The sequence below is a fragment of the Euprymna scolopes genome, chromosome 15, assembly GCF_053919585.1.
Source record: "Euprymna scolopes isolate OS-2025 chromosome 15, ASM5391958v1, whole genome shotgun sequence".
NCBI lineage: Eukaryota > Metazoa > Mollusca > Cephalopoda > Sepiida > Sepiolidae > Euprymna > Euprymna scolopes.
Window position 1 is genome coordinate 42,027,439 of NC_136496.1, and position 27,161 is coordinate 42,054,599.

General features: G+C 34.4%; 1 protein-coding gene across 3 annotated transcripts in view; it reads left to right on the forward strand.

Moving 5' to 3' along the window:
• Nucleotides 1–27,161, forward strand: part of LOC145293790 (gastric triacylglycerol lipase-like) — a 423,146-nt gene that overhangs the window by 361,746 nt on the left and 34,239 nt on the right. For all 3 annotated transcript variants that reach the window (XM_080140343.1, XM_080140344.1, XM_080140342.1), the window contains exon 3: nt 14,475–14,589. In XM_080140343.1, coding sequence (XP_079996469.1) covers nt 14,475–14,589 — 115 coding nt within the window. The remainder of the gene's footprint in view (nt 1–14,474; nt 14,590–27,161) is intronic.

Here is a 27,161-nt window from a genome sequence, read left to right on the forward strand (position 1 = left end):
GAAGCGGCGGACGTGACGGGGTAGCACCTTACTGACCAGGGGCTGCCTGGTTTGAGGCGGGCGATAGTCCACCGTTGCGGAGAATCCGAAGCGCCTGGTCGCGACATCAATTTGACCAGACTTTTTAACTCGTTGCAAGAGCCTGGGCGAAGAAACTCGTGCGTTGTCCAAGAGGCACAAGTGGAACTTGACCAGAGCCGGTAGAACCCAAGGAAAGACAAGGATACGTTGGTACTGACTCTGGCTGCAGGAGATGGCAGTTGGCTCATAAGAAGCTCAGCCGACCTTTGATAGTTCTTGTTTTTGGTCCTGCTGGGTGTCCCCACACCCTCCTCACTCAGGTTACCCCGGGCGGGGGAGCCGGTTTAGTCGCCGACGATCCGACCATGGGGCAGCTAGCACTGGGTTACATGGTACCAGTGGAAGTCTAAGACTCAGACATATACATATACAAATACAAACATATATACGTACATATACACATATATACGTACATAAATACAAACACATATATACGTACATATACACATACAAATACGCACACATATGCACATAAACATACATACACATACATTTACCTACATGTACATACACATATATATGCATTTATACAAATACATATATATATGCATATATACATATACATATGCATACATACACACACAAATATATATATACATATATACATACAAATACACATAAACATATATACACATATAAATAGTTACATATACACATAGATATACATACATATACAAACACATGTTACATATATAAACATACATACACATATACATACACATATACATACATGCACACATATATACATACATATATACATATGATGATGGCAGATCAATTGTTACATGCTTCCAGCATTTCAGGCCTACACGTGTCACAACTTTTCCATTGCCACAGGACTACTTTTATAGACAAATGCCTGCTGGAGTATCTATACAGAGATGACGTTACAGAGTTTTAGCTTTGTACGACAGGTAAATCTCTCTCTCGGTTCCAAATGTTGAGATCCAGCAACAAACAAGAGCAATATAGCCAGCAACAAGTTAAACTGCAGACCAGCTTAATGCGGGTACTGATCTCCTGCGTTGTTTTTTAAATCAGAGATTTGCATCCCCCAGAGGGGTTGCCTTCACCACGGTTTATGAGAGCCCTCTCCACCCCATATACACATGGAAATAAACACATGCTTGCACACATATATACATACGTACAGAATGCACGCAAATATACATACGCATGTACACACATATGCAAACATACACACATAGAGGCACACATACGCGCATGTACGTACATATGCATATACACACGTACACATACACACACGCAAAATACACACGAAGGAGCGTTCCAAAACTTATAAATTCTCAATGATCAGGATGAAGGTGATCGGTACAATTCAATGAGTTTGACATGAATAAAAAAAGAAAAACAATCCAAAATAAAAAATTGTAGAAGAGACAGTCACTCGTTAAAGTGTTTGTGCAATTTTACAAATGAATGAACGTAGGAATCAGATGAAAACAAAATCCAACAGATCAGTACTAAAACGCCTGGACTTTTTTATATAAATAAAATATTTGCTTATAAGACTAACACTTCTGCTGTAGATAATGATGATGATGACAAATTTCTCACATTATTTTACAAATAAATGGACGTAGGAATCGGACGAACACAAAATCCAACAGACCAGTACTAAAACACCTGGACATTTTTTTAATGAAAATTTTGTTTATAAGACTCACACTTCTGGTGTATATAATGATGATGATGACAAATTTCACACATTATTTTACAAAAGAAAGGGTGACTAAAACTTGCTACTATTGTTTAAAAATGATCTGAAATAACAGCCAGGAGAGACTTGATTCCAAATATTTCGCATATGTTGTATCTCACCTTTTTTTTTAAATAATCTTTATAAACTGTGAAATTTACTTTATGTATGAAAACGAAAGTGATGAGTCTTGTAAGCTGCGACGTTGCTTGACTGTGGAAATAATTATATAATCTCTTACATTCTTAAAAATATATACATATGTATGAATTGAAATATGTTTATAAGCCACTATAGTGCAGATATATTTTAAATAAAATTAAATAAAGCAAATATTTATGTTTTTAATACCAAAGTTTTTTCGACGTCTTTGTCAGGATATTTCTTTTTTTTTTTTTTCGACGCATGACGTTAAAACGAAGAAATTGTTTTTCAATGTTCCAATGGCGGACTTAAGGGAATTAGTTGGATTGTGTTCTCGTGATATAAGCGTTGTTTAGAATTTAAATTGAAATATTTTTTTAAAATCAATACAACGCAGACATGAGATTGCTTCTTTCACGTTGATGTCGGGATTCCATGTGCACGTAGATTGCTTTTCCGCACATCGACACTCTTGTATAATCATTCATAGATGTGGCAGAGTTACTTTCTAGTATTTACTTGTCCTTGTAGAAGGACTGTATTGTGCAACTCTAAGTTTTGTGTCAAACCGCTTGCAGATTTAAAGATCAGTCTATCGATATCACAACAATACCTGAGTGGGTTGGGTGGACTAGTCTAATCTTGTGTGATTTTACGTGGTTCAAATGCACAAACAAAATCTGAAATAATAATACTAAACAAACACAAAAATACGTTCTGCTCGAAAGCAATTCCAACATAATGATCGGTAGTGTCCTTCTTTAAAAAGAGAAAAGCTAGTCGCTATCTTGCGAATGTTGGCAATTTTATTTCATGTAACGCATGTCATAGAGAAAATACAGGAAAATAAATATAATCAATATAAACGAATTGTCACACAGATAGAGAAGGGAAAAAAGTTTAACTTGGGTTTATATCTGGTAGCCTCATTAATTTTGCTTTCCTTAATTTGTCCTCTAGTTCTCATGTAGCATTGGCGATGTTCTTGAAAAAGAGAATAAACGTGACGTTTTTTGGCTCGAAATCTATCTATCTAACATTATCGTCCGTTAGGTTTTTCCCTCATCTCGGCAAGTAGCTCTATAACAAATTAATCTAAAATGGAAATTATACTACAGATTTAGTGGTAATTACGAAACTTAAAACGTAAATAATGAAAAGCGCATGATCAAGTATAAACTTGATTTTTAAACATTCAATTGTTTCTGAATAAAATTTCGGATGCTCACGAAAAAAAGCCAATCAAACAAATAACTAGAAAAAACTGCACAAAGATTTCTGATTTGGTATCAATAACCGATTTTTTTCATTAAGTAAATTTTAAAAAATGTCTGTAATGAAGAGTAAATTATTTTCATATTTACATGAATGATAGGGTGGCACTCATTCAACAGAAATAGAATTAAAGACTAAAACTATTTAAAATGTTATTGATGCGTGTCTGTATTTAGGCAGTATTTTTCTTTATGTATACTTCATTAAATTGAATAGAGGTTGTTAGTCTATTAATTTTACATTGGTTATTTTCCATTTTTCGTATTGTAGTCTTTACTTCAGGTGGAAGTTGGCTGATGTAATAACCATAACTCTGATTTGTCTAAGTATTTTCAAATCTTTCTGGATTCATCTCCAGTGAATTATTAAACTGGTTGGGCTTTAACTATTTTTATTAAACTAGAAGCTTACTAAACTGAGACAACGGAACGGAATACTGGTTTGCCAGGTGTTTAAAGATGGCACTTTGTTCAGAGTGATGAAATATTAGTCACCTGGACAATGCCGTAGTGTTATATATTCGTTATCATCGAGGTTATCCTTGAGGGGTACCAAATTGAGCTTTCGTTACATTTTAATATGTAATATAGAGTTCTTCATTTAGGGGCACATTTTACGTTTTCTATATAACATCAAAGATTCCGTGTGATTGTCTCTAATATAAATGGTTGTGTGTTTGATTATCATAAAGGGAATCGTGTGTGTGACATGTAATTTCTGAACCTACCTCTGTTTCTCGCTGTTGAACCATCTGGAAATTTCTCATCCTGGAGGGAGACTTGATACCTGTTTGACGAAGATTTATCACTCCAAGACGATGAATGTTTTTTATAGATTTTATTTCACTTTCCCCAGAGGTCCTGCAGCAGGTGTAAAGTGAAATCTGCTTGTGTGGTTCTTCTTCACACACGTCAGCGTTCGTCTCCCCCCTCCCCAGTAAAGAGGGGGTACCACGGAAAACGTCCGTCTTCTTCAAAGCTCAAATCAAATCTCCAGATCTAACCAACCACGTCACACATACGTAATTTGGTCAGCTGACCTTTGGTTCTGGTAAACGTGTCTACCTCCACGTTTACTCTCCCTCTCTATTCTCTTATAGAGACAGAGAGAGAGAAAATAGAAAGAGTAAGAAAGCCAGAGAGGGGGGAGAGATACTCGTTAACATTCCTCCACCCCTTTTTTATCAAAATGTATGGCAAGCCATACATTTTTAATAACTAACTAATTAAAAAAATAATTATGTCCGAAGTACATCTTTATTTTTTCACTTTCCGGACTCACCCCTTTTCCAAGAAAGATCAGGCACCAGTACTCTTCTACTACACTATCAACCCTTCTGCTGCTTCTCGAAAGTCTCTCCTCGACATTAACTTGCTTCCAAGTTAGACACAGATACAGCTTTGAAGATATACATCTTGTCTAGGCGGTCGCATTGTTGGATATTTTCCACTGACTCTGCTCTTTATTTGGACCACTTGGCCAAACAAATGGAGACTCCATTTTCGATCACTTTTTCGAAATGGGGCCAGCATATCGCAATTACGACCAGAACGTCGGATGCTCCATGTTGGTGGTAGCTTTATCGCATGGGGACTCGAACCCCAGACCCTCAGATTAAAAGTCTGATGCTCTACCGACCCAACCATCCCACTCGCGTTCTCGACTTTCAGCATAGGCCTAAGTCCCAGTTTTTTTCCTTTACTGTAATGCCCTGACGTCTTTCTCTGAGTGGTCCTATTACTGGAGCTTTGTTCTATTCTATCTACTACTTCGGGACTTCACAAAGCTCTTCTACTAATTCCCTTGGTTGGTCTAAGCCAAGATACGCCTTCACATTGATTCACTCGGAGCCTGTTTGAGTTCCTGGAATCCGACAAGATACGGAATCATCACTCCCTAACTAATGCGCCAAAGCTTACTTGCGCATCGATTTCTAACTAAGTAGCTTTCCCTTTGTGATTTTTCCGCATTCCCAGCAAGTCCCAAGATTCCAACCCAGATATCCCTCACACATTCCTCTCAAAAAATAAAAATAATAATAAGGCTCTATCTTGTCCCTTATGTAATCTGCATTTTTCCCTTTCTTCTATCTCCCCGTGATTAGGCTTGGTACCGACTGTCCAGTCGCTCCGTACCCTGAGGAATTATCTCGACCTCGCACGCCAGACTTTTGTTGGACAAGACTTATTGCCGTTGCTTGGGCCTACGTGGCATCTTCCAACTCACTGGAACCACTAGTATTGTTTTAACAGGGTACTCATTACTCTAAAATAGTATGTCCCCTGCCAAATTTTCTAATTTGTGACAATACCGTGGCTTATAAAAAAAAATAAAACAACAGAAAAAACTGCTTTCTACAGCCTAATCGCCTTGTAATTCTCATGAAAAAAATGCAACTACGCGCTAAACGTCCCTAAAATATAACTAAACCAACCAAATATATTCCAAAATAATTTAATTTAATAATACCAATTAAATTCACCCAGCATGTTTTTTTTTTTTTTTTTTACACTTTAAAAAAAATTTTCCATCCCAAGCCTTATCCTATTCATCATAAGCCTACTCTTATTACTAGTATTTTGTGGGAAACAAAAAACCTCTTAACATTCCATATGGTGGGTAGCCTTCTATTTTCCTAAGTACTTGCATACATATTTCATTCATCTTCTCTTGAGCGATTCGTAACATAATGGCCACGTCAGCCATTGCACCCCCTCTGCCCCTTACGCCATGTCAGAGGGCATTTCATTTGCTCTCTGAAGTTGATTACAACTAGATCCGCTCACGCTGGACAGAATACATTCCGTTTACTGCTATGTCAGAAAAAACTTTTTTTTTCCAAAGTCGGTAACCGCAACCTGCCTTGAAGACACATAGCTTCACAGAAAACATCGGATTTCCACACATGAAGTACTCAAATTTGCTCCATGTTGATTCTACTCGAAATCAACAGATATCACGATAAAAAAAATAAAATTCGAATCATTTCCCGAGAATAATGAAATTAATAACTACCCATGTAATTCAACACCTCTCAAAAATTCTAACATGCTTGCCACAGAATTTAAATTCCATTCACGCCTCACTTTTATTCTTTCATTTCTTCATATAGTTTATTTAACCCTATATTTATCCTTTTTTTCTACCTTACTTATGTGGTCAAAACGTCACTCATGTCGAATAGAACATTTATTCTACATTTCGAAAATTGAAATTAATACCGACTGAACCTTTGACTCTTCCGAAACTTTTTTTTATTATTATTATTATTTATTACACTGTTTAAATCTTATTTCTTTCTCTTTTTCCCAATTTTATTATTACTATTATGATTATTAATTAATTAATTAACAACACGTTCTTTCTTTTATTAATCATTCTTTCAATAGACCCCACAAGCAAAGATTTCACCTCACCATTCTGCGAAAAAAAAATACATGTCAAAGAACAAGAAAATTCTGCCAATACCGTTTGACAACACATCAATTACATAAAAATAATAAATTAAAAAAATACAAAAATATCCTATAAGCAATCACAAAGTCCCATCTTAGCAATAACAAAAATCCAAACAACAAAATTTTGTCCACGTCAGCAAAAAAAAAAAAATTCCTACGAAATAAAATCGTACAATTAGTGAAAAAAAAGGAAAAAAATCACATTTCAGAACCTATCCATTGTTTTTCATCAAAAGTACATATTGTTTTTCCTTAAAAGTTACGCTTAGTTCACAGTTTAAAAATGACACAAAATATTCATAACACATATTTGTGACTGACGTGTTTATCTTTTTGGTTTTCTCACTGGCTGTTGTTAAAAATTTACAAAATAAGGCCATTTTTTTGTTTTTCCCTTCTAATTTTGACATTAAGTGATATTTTTCTTCGTTCATAACGAGCTAATTCCCAATACGATAAACATTTTTTTAACTACTTTCTATATATAAAGTTTTACATCTGTGTGTCTGTATGTCTTCCTTTTCTTTCTTCGTGAAAAGGTTGTACGTGTGTATTGCTTTTCTTTTTTTTCTTCTTTTTTTTCTTAATTATTTTTCTAATTCGCCTAGTGTTTTAATGGACCCTACGTTGTGTGTGTGTTGATTTGTATTTTTTTTTACTGTTCTTTCTTTTTCTTTTTTTCCATACATTTTATTGTTTTTCTTGTCCTTTTTTTTTCTTTTTTTTTAGTCTATTTCTTTTTTCTTGACACTAAATCTCCATGCTTCCACGTTGTATTTTCTTAAACACAGGTTCGATTATCGCATCGGTGATGCGACTGGTCGACGAGCACCGAATTGAATATGTGTTACATATGGGTATCATCGAGGTTATCCTTGAGGGGTACCAAATTGAGCTTTCGTTACATTTGAATATGTTATATAGAGTTCTTCATTTAGGGGCACATTTTACGTTTTCTATATAACATCAAAGATTCCGTGTGATTGTCTCTAATATAAATGGTTGTGTGTTTGATTATCATAAAGGGAATCGTGTGTGTGACATGTAATTTCTGAACCTACCTCTGTTTCTCGCTGTTGAACCATCTGGAAATTTCTCATCCTGGAGGGAGACTTGATACCTGTTTGACGAAGATTTATCCATCCAAGACGATGAATGTTTTTTATAGATTTTATTTCACTTTCCCCAGAGGTCCTGCAGCAGGTGTAAAGTGAAATCTGCTTGTGTGGTTCTTCTTCACACACGTCAGCGTTCGTCTCCCCCCTCCCCAGTTAAGAGGGGGTACCACGGAAAACGTCCGTCTTCTTCAAAGCTCAAATCAAATCTCCAGATCTAGCCAACCACGTCACACATACGTAATTTGGTCAGCTGACCTTTGGTTCTGGTAAACGTGTCTACCTCCACGTTTACTCACCTCTCTCTCTCTCTCTCTCTCTCTCTCTCTCTCCCTCTCTATTCTCTTATAGAGACAGAGAGAGAGAGGAAATAGAAAGAGTAAGAAAGCCAGAGAGGGGGGAGAGATGCTCGTTAACAGTAGTAGTCATACATATATATATATTTCTGTCAGAAGCATAGTTTCCCAATTGGCATTTGAATTCATATATAAGGTTAGTCTTACAAAGTGACTCTTTCGAAGGGGAAGAATTGTTGCTTATGATAAGGTTGGAAGTTTTAAATTGATATAGTAAATAGTTACTTTTACGTTTTTATTAGTGTCAATACAGTGTATATTTTATTAATACTTTTTAGAGCTTTTTCATCTATTCTGTAATTATGATGCATTTGATTTTGTAAAACAGTTTTATATATTAAGGTGCTGTAAGTTTTAAATCTATCTTATTTTGATTAATAGTTTCACATTTTGTGATTTGTTGATCGATACAATGGTGAGAAATACATTGTTAACTAATGTTTGTTTAATGTTATTGATTTCTTGTAAGAAAATAGTTAGAGGAGAAACGATTAAGAACGCTCGGGTTAGTAAATTGTTAATTATAGCAGTTTTATAGCGAAAGAGGAATTCACTAAAATAATTTAGAGTAGAAGGATTTTATTTGTCGGTTTGTAATATGTAGAGATAGTAAATTCATTATTATTAGAATCGATAAGGACATCTCTGAAAGGAATTATGTTGCTAGTGCTTAATTCATATTTGAATTTTAATACGGAATTATTTTGGAAAGTTGTTTGTAATTTGTTTATTTCTTCACTATAATCAATAAATATCAATACATTATCGACATATCGTTGATAGATTGAATGGTTTTTTATGCTGTTGAATATTTTCATTCCTAGATTACACAAATAAAAAATACTGTAAGTGGAACTTAAAAAGAGCCCATGGCAACATTGAACTTCAGCTGTACAGGCCAACAAAAGCTTGCGTAGGAAGTTAAGGTTAATTTTAAGAGGACATTGATTGGGGTTAATATATATATATATATATATATATATATATATATATATATATTATTTATTATAATGTCTCTAGTTTCTACGACGAGAACATTGGTAATTTTATTTTACCCTGAAGATGAATCCAGAAATATTAGAAAGTACTTTGGCAAATCAAAGTTATGGTTATTACATCTGCCAGTTTCCACTTAAGGTAAAAACTACAATACGATAAATGAAAATGTTCTAATGCAAAATTTATAGACAAAAAAGGTCTATTCGATCAAACGAAGTATATATATATATATATATATATATATATATATATATATATATATATATATATATATATATATGAGAGCAAAACTCGAGTTTTCCAGTGTCTTGGTTGCTATGGCCCTTTGAGCTGCAACCTATTATGACTGTGGAATAATATATATATATATATATATATATATATATATATATATACAGGGTGACCCCCCCCAAAAAAAAACAGAAGACATTCAATTGTTTTTCTGAGCATTTTACAACGAAGAAAAAAAAAGGCCAAAGACACTAGTGCTTTGATGTAATGTTTTGAATATAATAAACTAGTTATGACCAAAGTTTCATTTCATTCGGACAAAACAATAAGAAACGGACCCTAATTAGAATTTGGCCTGCTTTTTAGGTCACCATGTATATATATATATATACATATATATATATATATATATATATATATATATATATATATATATATATATATATAGCTTAGTGAGTTAGAAGAAGAGAGTAAGTTTAATTCTATAAGAGGAGACTTATCGGGATAATATAATGCTTAACAAGTTTCATTGGAGTTGATATAGAAAAAAATGAGTTACTAAGTTGGATATGGTTGTTTTCGTCTTAGGGGTCTCTCTGGAAAACGATTGTAAATGGTTCGAAATTCTGTTTTTTATCGGAAAGAAGATAATCCTAATTTTCCTATACATACATATATATATATATATATATATATATATATATACTAAGTGGCCGCTATAATTATCTAATTTGTGCAAATTGCTCATGAATTATTATAGAATCAATCATACATTGATTATCATATATTACAATGAATAATAAAAAGAAAATAAAAAAATAACAATCATAATGGCGTTCATATCAAATTTCTCTCGGTTTGTTTACAATATAACGTAAGCTAATATTTGGGCTTGACGATGAATGCACTAGAAATATCACTTCTGATTAATGTTTAGTTTTAAACTATATAAACTAAGAAATAATTTGCAGCAATTTTAAATGGTGCCTTAAATTGAACTCAATTATAAGAAAAAAAGTAAAATAAAATGGTAACGTACACTAGGGCTTGAACATGAGATCATTCGATCTGTAGTCGAATGCTAATCTATATCTCCAGATGAAAATAAATCAGTTTTTTAAGAAATAATGATAATTGCTGAGATGTTGTATTTTCATTAGTCCGTCAAACATTTATAAAACATAAAAATTATTCTTTTCGCCATATATATTATTTTGATTGTAGTAATTCCCCTCTCAACCAAAGGTTTGTAACAACAATATATATATGAAAATATATTGTACTGTAGGATTGTAACAACAATATATATATGGAGATATATATATAATAGATATATTGATAGATAGATATAAAGTTGTATAGTTTCATACAATATAAAATATGGTAATAATAGCGCCGTGTGATAGGCATGTTAAAACACAACTAATTAAAACTATATGTTCATCAACGTTTCGTCTTTGTTTCAATACATTACTTGGGATCATTGATTTGAAGAAATAGAATATAAGTACAATATTTAAAAATATATTTGCTGTCCTTGTAATGTGAACTTGGTGTTTTTGTTCTATTTTGGAATATAAAACGCAGCCGTCAGTATTCAAAGAGTTGATAGCACTCATGTCATGGAGAGAGTGGTTTTTTAACGACATAAAGCCGTTAGACTTTTAAAATATCTCATGCCGTTTCTGTTTTTCTTTTAGAAACAATATAATCGTTAGAATAGAAAATGCGTGACGTGTATATGAAATGAAATGATTGTTACTTTGTTTATATTTATTGATTGATTGTTTTTTTTTTTTGTCGGTATTATTTTCTGTTGTTTAAGCTAGTTAACTTGTATCAAAATTTAAATTTTTTCTTCTGTTTTAAGATTAATGATAAAAAAACTGAATTATAGATGCCATTAGACTGTTTAATCATGTTAATGAGTCCTAAGCTCTCTTAGAACTGAGATTTCTAACTTCTAACCCACTAAGCTATACATACATACACACACACATCTATATATACACACACATATATATATATGTGTGTGTGTGTTTGTGTGTATATATACCATTCATTGCATTAATTTTACCCACACCATAAAACAACACAAGCTAGCATATTAATTGGTTAATTTTATGTGCATTCAGAATTTGTAGTTCAGAATAGCTAGGCGAATAATTCAAATACATCGCACGCCCTTCGAATCCTTGCAATATCCCACATATTGTATATTAAATGCTAAGAAAAAGTCCTATCAATATTTTCCAGAAACAAAAAACAGAAATCATATATACCAGTCACTTCTCTTATAAACGGACAGCTTTTATCAACACACCCCAAGAATAAAATAATTGCAACACTCGAAATAAACTTTGTATTCCAATAATGCAAACTACATAAAAAACTATACTACAAACATTAAAGATAGCAAACATATACAAAACAAATCCATCTAATGCAAGTGTATAGACTGTCTCATAACATAAATATCATCAAATATACGTTTGTGAAACTCAGTTATTGCAGTATAGTCATTGTTTTAACTTTAGACGCATTAAATGTATCTCTACAATTGTATAAATGCAACTTTGTCTGTGTGAGTTTGTTGCGAAACGGCTGAACAGATTTTCCTTAAAATTTACAAAACATAAGTTTGGAAGTGATCTTAGTTGAGTTTATTTTTGTCAGAATACTCCCGATAATTGCCGGTAATCGATAATCGAAAACGTTATCCTAATTTATCTATCAGCGGTAAAGCCTTTTTTCCATATCGTTGCTTAGCACAATGATAAAACAAAGGGTCATGAAAAATTTACTGTGGATAAGTTGATATCGTGTTTTTTTTTAATATTTTTTTGCAGGACGTGGTCTGTAGGTTCAAACTCCGCACGCCAATTTGTTAATTTTTTTCATTAACTGCAAAGATTTTATAAGTCTTAAAAACTGACGTACTTTTTAAAATTTCTTTTTTTTTTTTTTTGCATGGCGTTGTCTGTAGGTTCAAACTCAATACATAAATTTCTTATTTTTTTCGTTAACTGGAAAGAAGTTTATATAAAATAATTTTATAAACGAAACAGTAGGTTCTTTAGAGTGCAATGATGAATAACATATATTTTGAATTAAGTTACTGCATGGAAGCATGTGAAGGTTCCTCCCAGGTGATTTCATGGATTTGGATAACAATAAAAATATAGGAGTGTGAAATATTCGTTGATCACCATTCAATCTCAGATAACATCGTATTTCCCCGGTAGTTTTAAATAAATATCGGGAAGAGAGCTTATATATATATATTAAATATATATCGGGAAGAGGGCTTATATATATATATATATATATATATATATATATATATATATATATATATATATATATATATATATAGGCCCTCTTCCCGGTATATATTTAATATATATATATATATATATATATATATATATATATATATATACATATATATATATATATATATATATATATATATATATATATATATATAAGCTCTCTTCCCGATATTTATTTAAAACTGGCTTGTGTTGTTTTTATAGTGTGGGTAAAATTAATGCAATTATTCTTACGTAGTTTTCTTATGAACTTTGAAGAAGAGATTAATGTTGGATTTTATTATAAGTATGTCTCGAAATAGTATAACACGATGGTTATCTGTTGCATAAGTAAACTTTATGGTTGGTTCGACTGTGCATAATTTGTTTTTAAAATGACGATTAAAAGCTCAAGTATTCTGTGTTTGGATATACTCTAAACTTGAACGGGCTAGATTCAAGGATATCTAAATAAACAAGTCACTAAGAGGGTAACCAATAGGAAGCCTGAAATTTTGCTTGTAGAATTTATTATTGAATTGCAAATAAGTCATGTCGGTGAGAAGTTTTATCATTTTAATAAGAATTTCAAGAGGAAACAGTAAGTTAATGTGATGTTAGATGAATATATATTAAATTAAAACATGTCTTAATGTGGATATTAGTGTATAATGATCTTACATCTAAGCTGTGTATAGCGTTTTGTACATTAATGTTCTTAATTTTGTGAAATAAACTTCCAGGGTGTTTTATGTGGCAAGTGCTGATAGTGCCCATTAATGTTGTTAGAATACTGAATATGTCTGGTGCGATTTTGTATGAATTCCTTTAACAAGCTATATTGATTACATTAATGTTAAATTAAATCTCAGCGAAAACACCTTGACTAAGCGCTTCTTTTAAACTCAAACAAACAGCGTAATAGCTTCTATTGTTTCTCTCCATTGCATCGGTAAATTTATATCAAAACATATCAAAAGTGACTTTAGCCACAGGTTAACAAACTTACAGCATATAAAACAACAACAATGATAAAATAAAAAATAAAAACAAAGAAAGAAACACATATTACATTTCATATACGGATCCAGCATAACTAACGGCTATATTTATTAAAAAAAAAAAAGATATTTTTTAATTCTTACGGTTATATGTCGTGCAAAACAATTCACTCACTCTTGCCTAAGAGCACTATGTACACTTTAAATACTAACGGTTATTTTTCGTTCGAAAATAGTATAAACATATCAATTTCATATTAAAAATCTAACAAATATATTTTAAATTACTGTACTGGTATTGTATTTCTCCAAATGACGTATTCTAAGGAAATCTTCAAATAAAGTTGAAACGTTGATAAACATAGAAGTTTTGTTTTTTTCACCTATCTATCTATCTATCTATCTATCTATCTATATATATATATATATATATATATATATATATATATATATATATATATATATATATATATATATATATATATGGGGCTGCGCTCGGGCACGCGGATGTGTGTCGAATGCGTCACTTTAAAGTAATGGAATAATTATTGTCAGTCTTCCTATTTCGGCTGAGAAATAATGAAGGTGGTCCGAAAATGATCACTCACTCGCTAAAAGAAAATCAGAATATTAATAATGCTTCTAACTATCCAAAGAATACTAGAAAGATATTGCAAATAAAATACAATTAATTTTCATATAATATTTTGTTTTTGTTGCCATCTTCACTAAACATTTTATTTTTGCTAAATATAGAGTATAAAACGATGTCCTTTTTAGGTTACTTGTTCTCTGACGCTTGTTATGACGTGTGGATAGTCAATGCCCGAGGAAACAGATATGGTTTAAAGCACAATATGTACACAACTGACGATGAAGAGTTTTGGAAATTTAGGTAAGTTAAAATTGACGAGCATTTCGTCTACAAAAATATGACTTCCATTGTACTGCATTGTAAAGCTTGGCCTTTAAAGTTACATTATTTGTACTTTATATCTGATATAGCTATTCGTGCATTTATGTGTTTGTTTGAGTATGTAATTTAGTAACAAATCCTCGGAGAATATATATATATATATATATATATATATATATATATATATATATATATATATAAGGGCTTCCTTCAGTCTTGATAGACTATGGATACCCACGGTAAGAGTGCCTTCGCGTGAAATTTTTGTGACAAGAGTTGCGCAATCTCCAACCACACCTCACCTGAATTGACATTGTTGAATACCAGTGGAAAGTTGGAGGTTCAGGACGACTGGAAACAATGCCGAGATAAGTGGAAAGCACATACAGCGCCTAGAAGTCCCAAATGTTCACCCATCATGTACTAGCCAGGCTCAACGTTGCTTAACTTCGGTGATCTGTCGGGAACCGGTGTGTCAACGTGATTATGCCGTACATGCCGTATGCATGCATATATATATATTTATATATATCTATATATATCTATCTATCTATCTATATATATATATATATATATATATATATATATATATATATATATATATATATATATATATATATAGCTGTACCCTGCTACGCGTTGCAGTAGCTCAATTTGGTGTAATGGAAAAATTTAATAAAAAGAGAAAATGCATGTTTCTGATATGAGTACAGCAATCCACTACAAAAAGTGAAAAAGAAGGCGAAAATGAAAAAAATGGTACTCTTGCAGAATTTGATCTGGATCCTCGGGAGTTTCTGTCAATCATTCATGGTTTGGACTTGACCAACAATCAGTGGATCAAGCCGAACGTAGCAAAAATGTTGAAACGCTAAATGTTTTTTTTTTTGTTGTTGTTTTACAAAAATGTGAGTTAGTAATTAATATTTGGTTGATGGTGGGGGAGGGGGTTACTATACACAGATTCGAAAAAGTTGTCCAAAAACAAATAAATGAAAGCAAAGGTAAGGTAAGTTACGTTTCTACCTAATTGGATAATTGTTTTGTGTTTTTATGTAATCTAAAATGTTTAATTGGCTCAAAAACAGAAATGGTCGCAGACTCTGTTTAATACGTTAAGTTTGGGAAAGTAAGTTGAAAACTAAAAACTATACAAAGCAGTGTCTGAAACTCGCCGAATATATGTTACCATGACATAGGCTGGCATAATTAGTGGGTTTTTGACAGTATTTTGTATAGTTTTTTAGTTTTAACTCACTTTCTCTAACTTTAAGTAATCAACAGTGTCCACCACCATTTGTAGCTTTCAAATACCCCGATAAACACTGTTTTTCGAGCCGACTAAACGTTACATTAAATGAAAAGGGTTTGTATTACTAAACACAGATACAAATAAGTTGTCAAAAAATAAATATATAACAAATAAATGTTATCAAAGGCAAGAAAAGTAAATGTTCTACCTAACTGGATAAGATTTTAGTGTTTTTATGTAATGTATAATCGGTTCAAAAACATTCAATGTTTATCGGTATATCTGAAAAATACAAATGGCAGCAGACTGTATCGAACACGTTAAGTTTGGGGAAATTTTGGGAAAATGAGTTTAAACTAAAAAACTATACAAAATACTGTTAGGAACTCACTCAATATATGTTACCATGACGTAGGCTGGCATATAATCGGTGGTTTTAAACTTTTGCTCGATACAGGTGACGACTTTTAAAAGTCCCTTTTAGTGATTACCTGGTTTGAGGATATTTGTACAACTAAACGACAAATCTGCTCCAAAAAATCCGGTATTATTTTACTTTAAGGCCCGTTTCACGTTCATATATAACGAAATATTTTATTGTAAATTTCGGTGTGCTAAAAACGAATCTGCAAACCGTTTCCGTAGCAAAAAGAAAGTTTTCATGATATTCATGAATTTACTTTTTCGAAAAGTGGGTGATCACCTTTCAATGTAAATTTAACTTAGAATGAGCACCCACTTTCTGGCCACCTGAGAGAGGGGCATTTTTCTGTGTTTCTTGGCTAAAAATTTTTTGTTTGATTTCTTTTGCATGGTAATAACCCCTGAACTCTGGGACTATTTTCCATTTCACAGCCGTAGCCTTCGTTTACGCTATGCGTGAGCATAAACGAAAGCTGTTTAGCCAATAAACATGGGAAAAAATCCCCCCCTCTCTCAGGTGGCTAGAAAGTAGGTGCTCATTTTAAGTTAAATTTACATGAAAAAGTGATCGCCACTTTTTCGAAAAAGTAATTTCTTCATATCATAAAAACTATTTTTTTGCGACGGAAACGGTTTGCATATTCGTTTTTAGCACACCAAAATCTACAAAAAACATTTTGTTATTTACGAACGTGAGACGCACGGCCGTTAATGGAAAATTATATCAAAACTCCGGGGGAAAATAGTTTTCAATAAAAACAGCAAATGAATTCGATAGAAAAAAAAAATGAACGCTATTTTTTTTTCTTTTTTTTGTGTGTGTTTCTTGGCTAAAAAGTTTTTTGTTTGATTTCTTTTGCATGGTATTACCCCCTGAACTCTGGGACTATTTTCCATTTCACAGACGTAGCCTTTGTTTATGCTATGCGTTAGCATGAACGAAAACTGTTAAATATGCATTCGCGTACCAAACTGGCTTGTCAAAAACCCTTTAAGCCAATAAACACGAAAATAAATGCCCCTTCCTCAGGTGGCCAGAAAGTGGGTGCTCATTTTAAGTTGAATTTAGATGGATCACCCACTTTTCGAAAAAAAAAAACTTCTTCAGATCATGAAAATTATTTTGGTACTCCTTGGGCGTTGAGTTCCATGGCGACCCGCAGAATTATTTAATGGTCGTTTCCTTAGTACCCCCTAGTCAGGGCTAACGCATGCGCACGTAACATTTTTTATTTATTTACTTCGTGGTGGAGTTTCTATACTGATAGGTTTTTTGAAATTTTTTCACTGGATTATTATTGATTGAACACTAACCAGATTATGAAAAACAATTGAAAAAAAAATCATTTCAACATTTGAAAGGGGTACTCACTTTTTAGTTACCACGTTCTGGTAAGTCGGTCACTCATTTTTTTATTTTTTTTTTCTAAATACGGAAGTGTCTTCGGGAGATATAAAATGGTCGCATGTTGACGAAGCAATGTATCGGGAGGCGTACGTGATGAAAAATTATTGGTAAATTTTTAGATTAGGTCCACCTCCTCAATTTTCTTTTAAATGACGACTTGAAATGGTTTTTGACTATGCTGAATACGAAAATCGCATTGAAATTTTGCAGAAATAAGTAGTTATCAAGATATAAAAAGCTACATTATGCATTGTAATCTTTGGCGGCCATCTTTTTTACGTGCGTGTATTTGTATATGGCGCGTGTGCACGTAAAAAGATGGCCACCGAAGAATACAATGCATAATACAACTATTTATTTCCGCAAAATTTCAATGCGATTTGCGTGTTCAGCATACTCGGAAACCTATAGATGTCGTCATTGAAAGGAAAATTGTGGAGGTGGACCGAATCTAAAAAATACCAAATTATTAAACATTTCTCCAGCATGTTAGTGAAATTTATAATACTTTAAAAAAAAATTTTTTAAAAAACAAAAGTTTTGAAATAAAACAAAAAACTCACCTTTCATTATTATGAATTTAAAAAGAAAAACACCCACAAACTGACTTTTAACTAAATAAGTAAAAAAAAAAAAATTTAACTCGAAACAAATATATTTCTGACTTGCAAATGCGGTAGAGGCTCATATTATTTTACTTTCTATGGTTTTGATATATCGCGTTTTTCTTGCTTACAAAATGTGTGACTGATTTATCAGAACGTTGTAACTAAAAAGTGAGCACCACTTTCAAATGTCGAAATAATGATTTCTTTTTAATTTTTTTTAATAATCTGTTTAATTAGTGTCCAATCAATAATAATCCAGTGAAAACAAAATTCCAAAAACCTATAAGTATAGAAATTAAGCATGTTAACTCTTTTCATAAATTATTTTAAAAAAAAAAGTTACTAAACCATTTATTGATAATTTGTCACGTGTACAAACATTGATTTATTTACGTAGGCTTAACTCTTTTCATGAATAAGAAAAGTTTTACTCTTTAATAATAAAAGGAAAAAGTTACTGAACATTTATAAAAGGAAAAAATAATTTCTCACGTATTTACTTCGTTTCATGAAGGCCAGAGGAATAGTTGGCCGAAAAGTCGTGAAACAACAACTAATAAAGATGAGAATAATAGTCCGCAATAAATAAAAATGGTGCTAATGCAGATAGCGATCCTCGCTATTTTTTAAATCTTATTTCCATGTTTAATTAAAGTTTTACGATATGTTTTTTTATTCAATTGTAAGGTTAAAAGTACAGAATAGGAACAAAACATCCTCCCCTCCCCATGTTAAGAATGACTTTTTAAATAATAACATTATTTCAGCACGGATCACTTTCTACATGAGTATCATAAAAATTAATACTAATAATACTTATCTCAATAAGTGAAAGGCTAATTTCTACCGGAAATAAAATTGCGATAATCTCGCAGTTATGAAAAATATTTTTTTTTATTTAATTTAATATTTTTATAATTCGCAATGTTAAATTATTTTAATAATATGCAAACATTCCTTGACTTTAAAAATAGAATTTCTGAAAATTTCAATTAAATTGGTAACGTAGAAATATGGTTTTATTCACTTTTAACCAACCCAATATTACATTTATATATATATATATATATATATATATATATATATATATATATATAAAGACATATATATATATATATACTTAATTTACTCACATAAAATTAATATACGAAAGTATAGATTTATGCGAAAACTTTAAGTATTTACTTCAAAAGTGCTCAATACGTAGGTATAGCTTATTATATATATATAAATATATATATATATATCGATTTAAATAGAATGTGCGAAATTTCTCGAGATCTCTTTCGATAGCATACAAAGCAATATTATGAGTGAAATTAAAGAGCACTGCGGGGGAATTTGGATGTGCCAAAAATAAGAAAAAAAAACGATTAAAAGAAAGTTTTAATCTGAAATTTCTGCGTTTAAAAGCGACTAAAACTTGGCATATATATATATATATATATATATATATATATATATATATATATATATATATATATGGAAGGTCCTTGCTAATGAAGCGAAACATGACATTTGTTGCCGAGTTCGAATCCATCGACGGTTGTGAACCGTGACATCCTGCACTGATGATTCCCGAAAAGAATAAGCACTAGTGTCTGTACGTATTTAAGTTTTATTATAGTAAATAATTATATATATATATATATATATATATATATATATATATATATATATATATATATATATATATATATATACCGGTAGTTCTATAATACATATATATCTGTGAAGGGTGTATTCCCCTACTTTCAGATTTTTCTTTTAATTCCATTTTCACCCCAAACAAAGCACATTGCGACTTTAATGTACGAGGCTACTATCAGGGATCTACGTTGCAGGCGAACCATGTAGGGAGTTTTGCAGCAAGATTTATGTTCACATTACGCTTGAACTTCTGCATGTCAATACAGTTAGGGGAGCAGGAAACCGGAAGAGAATTCCAAAGTTTAGCAGTTCTGAAGAAGAACCTATTATAGTAGAAGGATTCTTACATCTAGGGATATCTACTGTGTAGGGGTACGACTTCGCTACTTGTCGGGTTTGTCGGGGGTGTTTTCGTCGAGGGGGTACGAGAGCTTGTAGTTCGTTTGAGCATCCATCATTAAAATACTTGCAAAACAAGCAGAGGGATGCAACATTTTGTCGACTGGGCAGAGGTTGAAGCTTAGATGACAGTTCGGGACCTATCAGGTTGACGACTCTCTGAAGGTCCTCCTCTAGGGTTTCTGCCATTACCTTGGATTAGTTTTCCTCACGTGCTTGCTATAGAGTGTGGTGTCGTCGGTAAATATACCCATCTCAGAATATTTATGAATATCAGAAACAATAAAGATCCAAACATCGATTCCTGAGGTACACCCGCATTGTTATCAAATTTTTGTGGGCGTAGGACAACCTGAATTATTTAAGAAGGATTTAATTATACTAAGCATTCGTCAAGTAATACCATATCATTTTATTTTCATGTGAAGACCATCGTACCTGTAAAAAGCTTTAGATATATCTAGGGCTACTGCCCTCCCCTCCCCTGCCTTATCCAGTGCTTGGTAATTAACTTATACTAATTATATCTTACATTATGGCCAATTACTCTTTATATTTGTTTTACAAAATTAATAATTATTTTGTTGACTACTTGTGAATGTTGAGCATACAAAGTTATATCTCTTGAATAGAAATAATACCATGTATTTTTATCAGAATTCTTCTCTATCGGTGAATTAAATGTGTGGAAATAAAAAAAAGAAATCCAATGCAAATATGAATTCTTTTTTATAGTTAACAAATGGGAAAGATGTTCAACTATCTACTTGATTTGTGCTTCTGCCTAAATACGTGAAATCTTTCCTCCGGTAGATATTTTTACATTGATCTTTATCATAGAGCTGAGAAAGTACATTATTATTTTATAACCATCATATATATACTAGAAGGTCGCTCGGCGTTACCCGGTCGTAAAATATGCACAAGTATTGAAATTCATGCATATTTCTTATTTATTAGGTTGGGGCACAAATAATGTCGTTTTTTGACGTTCAACAATCATAACTCCTTTCATAATAAACTTTATTAGTCGAAATAAGAACCATTAGAATCGACACATTTTTGCCAACGAGAAACAAGTCTATTTAAATCATTAGCATAGAAATCCGGAGTTCTGAAAGCGATGAAGTCATTGAAGCCCGATTCGGCATCATCTCTACATTTTAAGCATGTTTCGCGCAGGAAGTTGTCGAGATGCTTGAAAAGGTAATAATCGGTGGCTGAGAGGTTCGGTGAATATGACGGATGAGGCAGAGTCTCGTAGTCCAATGTGTTCAGCTACTGCAGGACCAATTGAGCAAGATGCGGATGAGCGTTGCTATGGAGGAGAATTGGTCCCTTCATATTGACCAGTCTCGGGTACATTCGTTGGAGATACTGGTGAATTTCATCAATTTGTCGGCAGTAACCATTTCCGTAATCATTTCGTCCAGATTCAATAAACTATGATTGGTGAAACCAGCTGCAGACCACCAAACAGGCACCATAACCCTTTTTCGGTGCAATTTCGGCTTCGGAAAGTGTTGCGGCGCGTCTCCGGCACCAACAACTGCGCCGAACGTCGTCGGTTGTCGTAGAGGATCCACTTCTTATCACACGTCACAATCCGCTCGAGAAATGAGTCGTTTTTGTTGCACAGAAGGAGCGTAAAAGACATAACATGAACGATTTGTTTTATTATCGTTCAATTTATGCGGCACCATTTTTCAAACTTTTTTGACTTCCCTATTTGCTTTCAATAGCAAACGACTGTTGAGTGATCGACCTCGAGTTCAGCAGAAAATTCTTGTGCGGTTCGCGAGGATCGGCTTCTGTTAAGGCTTTCAAATGCTCGTTATAAACCACAGTCGGCCGACCGCGATTGTCTTCATCTTCGAGGCTTTCGTCGTCATTGCGAAATTTTTCGAACAACAGTTGTGCCACACGTTCGTTAGTGGTTCCGGTGCCGAATGCATCATTTATATTACGAGCTGTCTCAACAGCTTTTCGGCCTAGTGTTAACTGGAACAAGAAAATTGTGCGGATTTAAACTTTGTCCATGCTGTCGAAAAGCCTGCACAAAATAAATTAAGAGATTGATAACGGTAACGAATAACACGTATCGATAGAGCGGAAAACGCGCTTCAGAATAATATATAAGGCGGCTATATAGATATATATATATATATATATATATATATATATATGAAATAAAATGGAGGTGGAAGGACCTGGATAGTCAACGTTTCGCCCGATCTATGCGGGCTTCTTCAAGAGGGATGGTCATTGACCATCCCTCTTGAAGAAGCCCGCATAGATCGGGCGAAACGTTGAGTATCCAGGTCCTTCCACCTCCATTTTATTTCATATCGTCGGATTTAATCCAGCTCAACAATCATATATATATATATATATATATATATATATATATATCAATGGATTAATTTAGCAATAATATGTAAAAGTAACACGTGTGAGAAAACGATATTGTTTTTGCACCCACCTAATATTATTATAGAGTAAATTTTCAATTGGTTATCATTCAATTTACACCAATGATTTCCAAAGTTATAAAACAATATGACTTAAGTAAAAGATAAAAATCCAGAATGTTTAGCGATCAAGTTTTATTCGTTATTTATAACTCCAGCGTTGTTACCGACTGAACTACTGACAGTTGTGTACAAAATGTTAAAAATTAAGCGACTTTGAGCTATTAATGTTTAATTTTGGTATGCGGAAATGTAACACCAGTGGTATATTCCACTTACTATATCAAAGTAAACTCTTTCATTTTACATTTTAAATTCTTAGCAGCAATTCATACTGGCTAAAATCCAAATTGAAAGTGTGATACAGGTCAAAATACCTTCTGTCGTAAATTTCAACAATGTATATACAATATTCAGAAAGGAATATTGTAGATACTTTAAACACACAAACCGACAAGGTCGCTCGTTATTCCTAAGAATATGCACATTAATTAATCTTCATGTAGACGCTCGCATATTCATGACTAAGCACATTAAGAATTTTGTTTTAATATTTTTAAAATACTCTAATCCAGTTGCTAGCACTGATGATCATGGGTGAATATGAGTCGAGTTGAAATCGAACCCAAGACGCCCAGTTACAAAACCAGAGTGGTCTTGACGTTACACCCCCATAGAAGTAGACTCGCCCGCTTACATGAGAGGCGAGAGAAGGCTACTTAAACAAGACATTCGCGGCAACCGGTATACTTTTAGATATACGTCGTCTTGCCGACATGGCGTCGCTAATATTGGAAACCGGCTGCAAACAACTTTGAATATGGACGAACAAACACAGCAGACATTATTCAACAGATCCTCGAGCTACAGCAAAATATCGCCCTGCAAAAATACGGATGACAGTACAGCAAGCCAACAAGGAGATGTGCTGGTTGACGGAACCAACAGCGTTAAGAAACGAGCTGAGAACAGCCTGTTCCCCAGAAGTAAACCGGCTGTTGTGCGACATGGTAGGAGCAGAAATACTGAACTCCGTTACAGAAGAACATCTGTTACGACACATAAAGCTCGTAGCCGTCAGAAGCCTACGCAAAGAAGTGCATCGGCAAGAATTCCACCCCTTAAGGTAGAAGGAGGGAAAATCGGTTCCGGACTTCGTGTCAGGACTTCGATCAGTCGACAGATTCTGCGACTTTTCAGTGACTTTTCCGAACGGGATAGGATGCGGTCCGAAAGTCAACTACTCGAACGATATGGTAACAGGACAACTGGAGCATCAAAGCACGGACAAGTCTATCCCCCATCTTCACAGTAGTGTATACCCTACTACAACGAGCATACAGAGCTCGGGCCGCAGGTGGCGGCTACAGAAGAAAACAGACTGATTGGAACGATGGGTGAAGGAGCATTTTGATTCCAGTGCATTCAATGTATGCCCACATCAACGGCTGCAAGAGATGAAAGGAACCCCCATAGATATCACGTTCATCTGGGGGGGGGGGGGCAAACCCTCAGCTATCTACACCCAAATCCCGGTCGCACACCATTGGAAGAAAAGAGTCAAGAAGGACCTCGACTGAGACGTTGCATTGTTCATCATAGAACCTGTTCCAGTTGGTACACCTACAACATGATGCTCCAGGATGGTAGTTGCACCGAAAAAGGATGGGTCACCGAAGCGTACAGTAGACCTACAAAAGCTCAACGCCGCTACCCTATGAGAAACCCATAATACACCGTTTCCTTTCAACCAGACATCGCTGGTGCCTGCGAAAACCAGAAAACCCGTCTTAAGTGCATTGAATGGTTATAATAGCCTAACCCTCTCCCCATCATCAAATGAAATTACCTTCATCACAGAATGGGGTAGATACCGTTATCTTCGGGCATCACAAGGATTCCAAGCGTCAGGAGACGCATGATCAACAATATCACTGTAGATATGCCCAGGAAAACAAGATGTATAGACAACACGATACTATAGGACGACTCTATTGAAACACCATTTTGCCACACTATGGAGTACATAGGTTAGAGAATGGATAAAGAGAGAGAGGGGGGAGAGGTGAGTTATAGTGTAGACACGTTGGCCGGAAGTAAAAGATCAGCTGATTTGATTGCGTGTGAGTTATGTGATCAGGTTAGCTGAATCGTTGAGATTTGATTTGGACACAGAAGACAACGGACGGCTTCCCGTTGTCTCCTCCTCTTCACTGAGGGGGGGGGGGACGAACGCTGACGTGTGTAGAAGAAGAACCCACACAGACCGATTTCTCTTTCCAACTTCTGCAGGACATCTGGGAAAAGTGAAATATACTATAGAACTAATTCCTTGTCTTCGAGTGATTGAATCTTCATCCAAAAACAGGTATCAAGTCTCCCTCCAGGACGAGAAATTCCAGATGGTCAAACATCGAAGAAGCAGAGGTATGTTCTGAAAATACATGTCACTCACACACAATTCCCTTTATGATACAACATAAATATATAATATAACACGTCATCTCTTCTAATCCATTATTAGAGATGACGCAACAAACACACAACACTTTATTATAGAGCAACAACGTAACACATAAATAACTGCAACAAAAATGGTATCGTATTCAACCCCCAGAAATTTCACTTTGCAGAAAAAGAGGTGGAATTTGCTGTGTTCTTGATAACGGAAGACAGGATAAAACCCACAAAAAAATGACTGAAGCAATACAGAATTTACTGACACCAAAAAATATAACTGACATAAAATACTGGTTTGGAATTGTAAACCAGGTATCCTACGCTTTTTCGAAGGAATGGCCCGTTCCGGGAGCTGCCGAAGACAAAAATCGAAAGTTCTACTGGGACAATCACTCAATCGAATCTTCGAAAAGTTGAAAAGAAGGATCACAGAAGAGATCGAGAACGGTATAAGAACCTTCGAAGTGAACAGATCAACTTGTTTATCGATGTACTTCAGTAGGACAGGCTAGCGATATTTTCTTTTCCAGAAACACTGCAACTATCGAACCGAAGCCGGACCGAAGTGTGGTGCGAACCACTGGAGATTAATCCTTGCCGGCTCCCGATTTACTAATGACGCAGAGTCCCGATACGCACCAGTTCAATGAGAGGCACTGTCATTGGTCTACGGCCTGGAAGCATGCCGCATGTTTGTTTTGGGATGCCCAGAACTGCTAGTCACCGTGGACCATAAGCCCTTGGTGTAAGATCTTCTCGGACAAAACTCTGAGGGCCATAAATAACCCAAGACAGTTCAACTTCAAAGAACGGTTCTTGGTGTACAAATTTCGAATGAACCATCCCCCTAGCAATCTCAATGCGGCACCAAACTGTACATCGAGATGCTCAGTAAAGTAAAGCCAGGAGGAAGCAAAGGAAAAGGACATTGCACAAACTATGGATATTTCCATAAGAGCGTCATTTAAATCCACCTATGAGAAGGCCCCAAATTAAGGACAATAACATGGGACAGGATTGTAGCTGTAGCTACTACTGACGAGGAATGCCATACCCTCGCCGAATTCATACAAAATGGTTTCCCTAAATCTCGGCACGAACTGCCGAAGACTATTCGCCGGTTTTGGCATATAAAAGATGAGTTATATTGCTTGGAAGAGGTGACGATAATTTAAAATAAAATCCTCATACCCAGAAAACTACGTGCGGAGGTACTGAAATCGCTCCATTCGGCGCATCAGGGCGTCAATGGAATGTTGGCACACGCCAGACTACGGCTGTTTTGGCCAGGACTATACACGAGCTCAGTGCAAAGTATGCAACGTGATTGCTCCGTCACAACCCAGGCAACCCCTAATGCCGCCCTCGAACTCCGACCTCCCGTTTCAGAAAACGGTGGCGGACATTTTCAATTTGCAAGGGAAGAACTACCTAGTATATACAGATAGATAAACCGGATGGGTAGAAGTCACTCTGATGTCGTTCAGGAATGCCAACGCAACATGTGACGCCCTACGAAACTGGTTCTGCACATACTGCGTCCTGGAGGATCTGTCAACCGATCTGGACCACCGTTTGACTCCAGTGAATATAACCGGTTCCTAGATAATTGGGTTATAAGGAAACGAACATCATCGGCAGATTACCTTCAAAGCAACGGGAGAGCAGAATTGGCCGTTAAAACGGCTAAAAGAATACTTATTGATAGCACATACAGTTGCGGTCGCCTATGCTATGACCTGGCAGCAAGGTCCCTACTGACTCATCGCAACACTCCGATGATGCTCTACGGTCGCGTGATAAAGAACCATCTCTCAGTGCTCCAGGATCGATATCGAATCCATAAACGCGTGAGAGAAATCAGTCGTTATAGGGAAAAA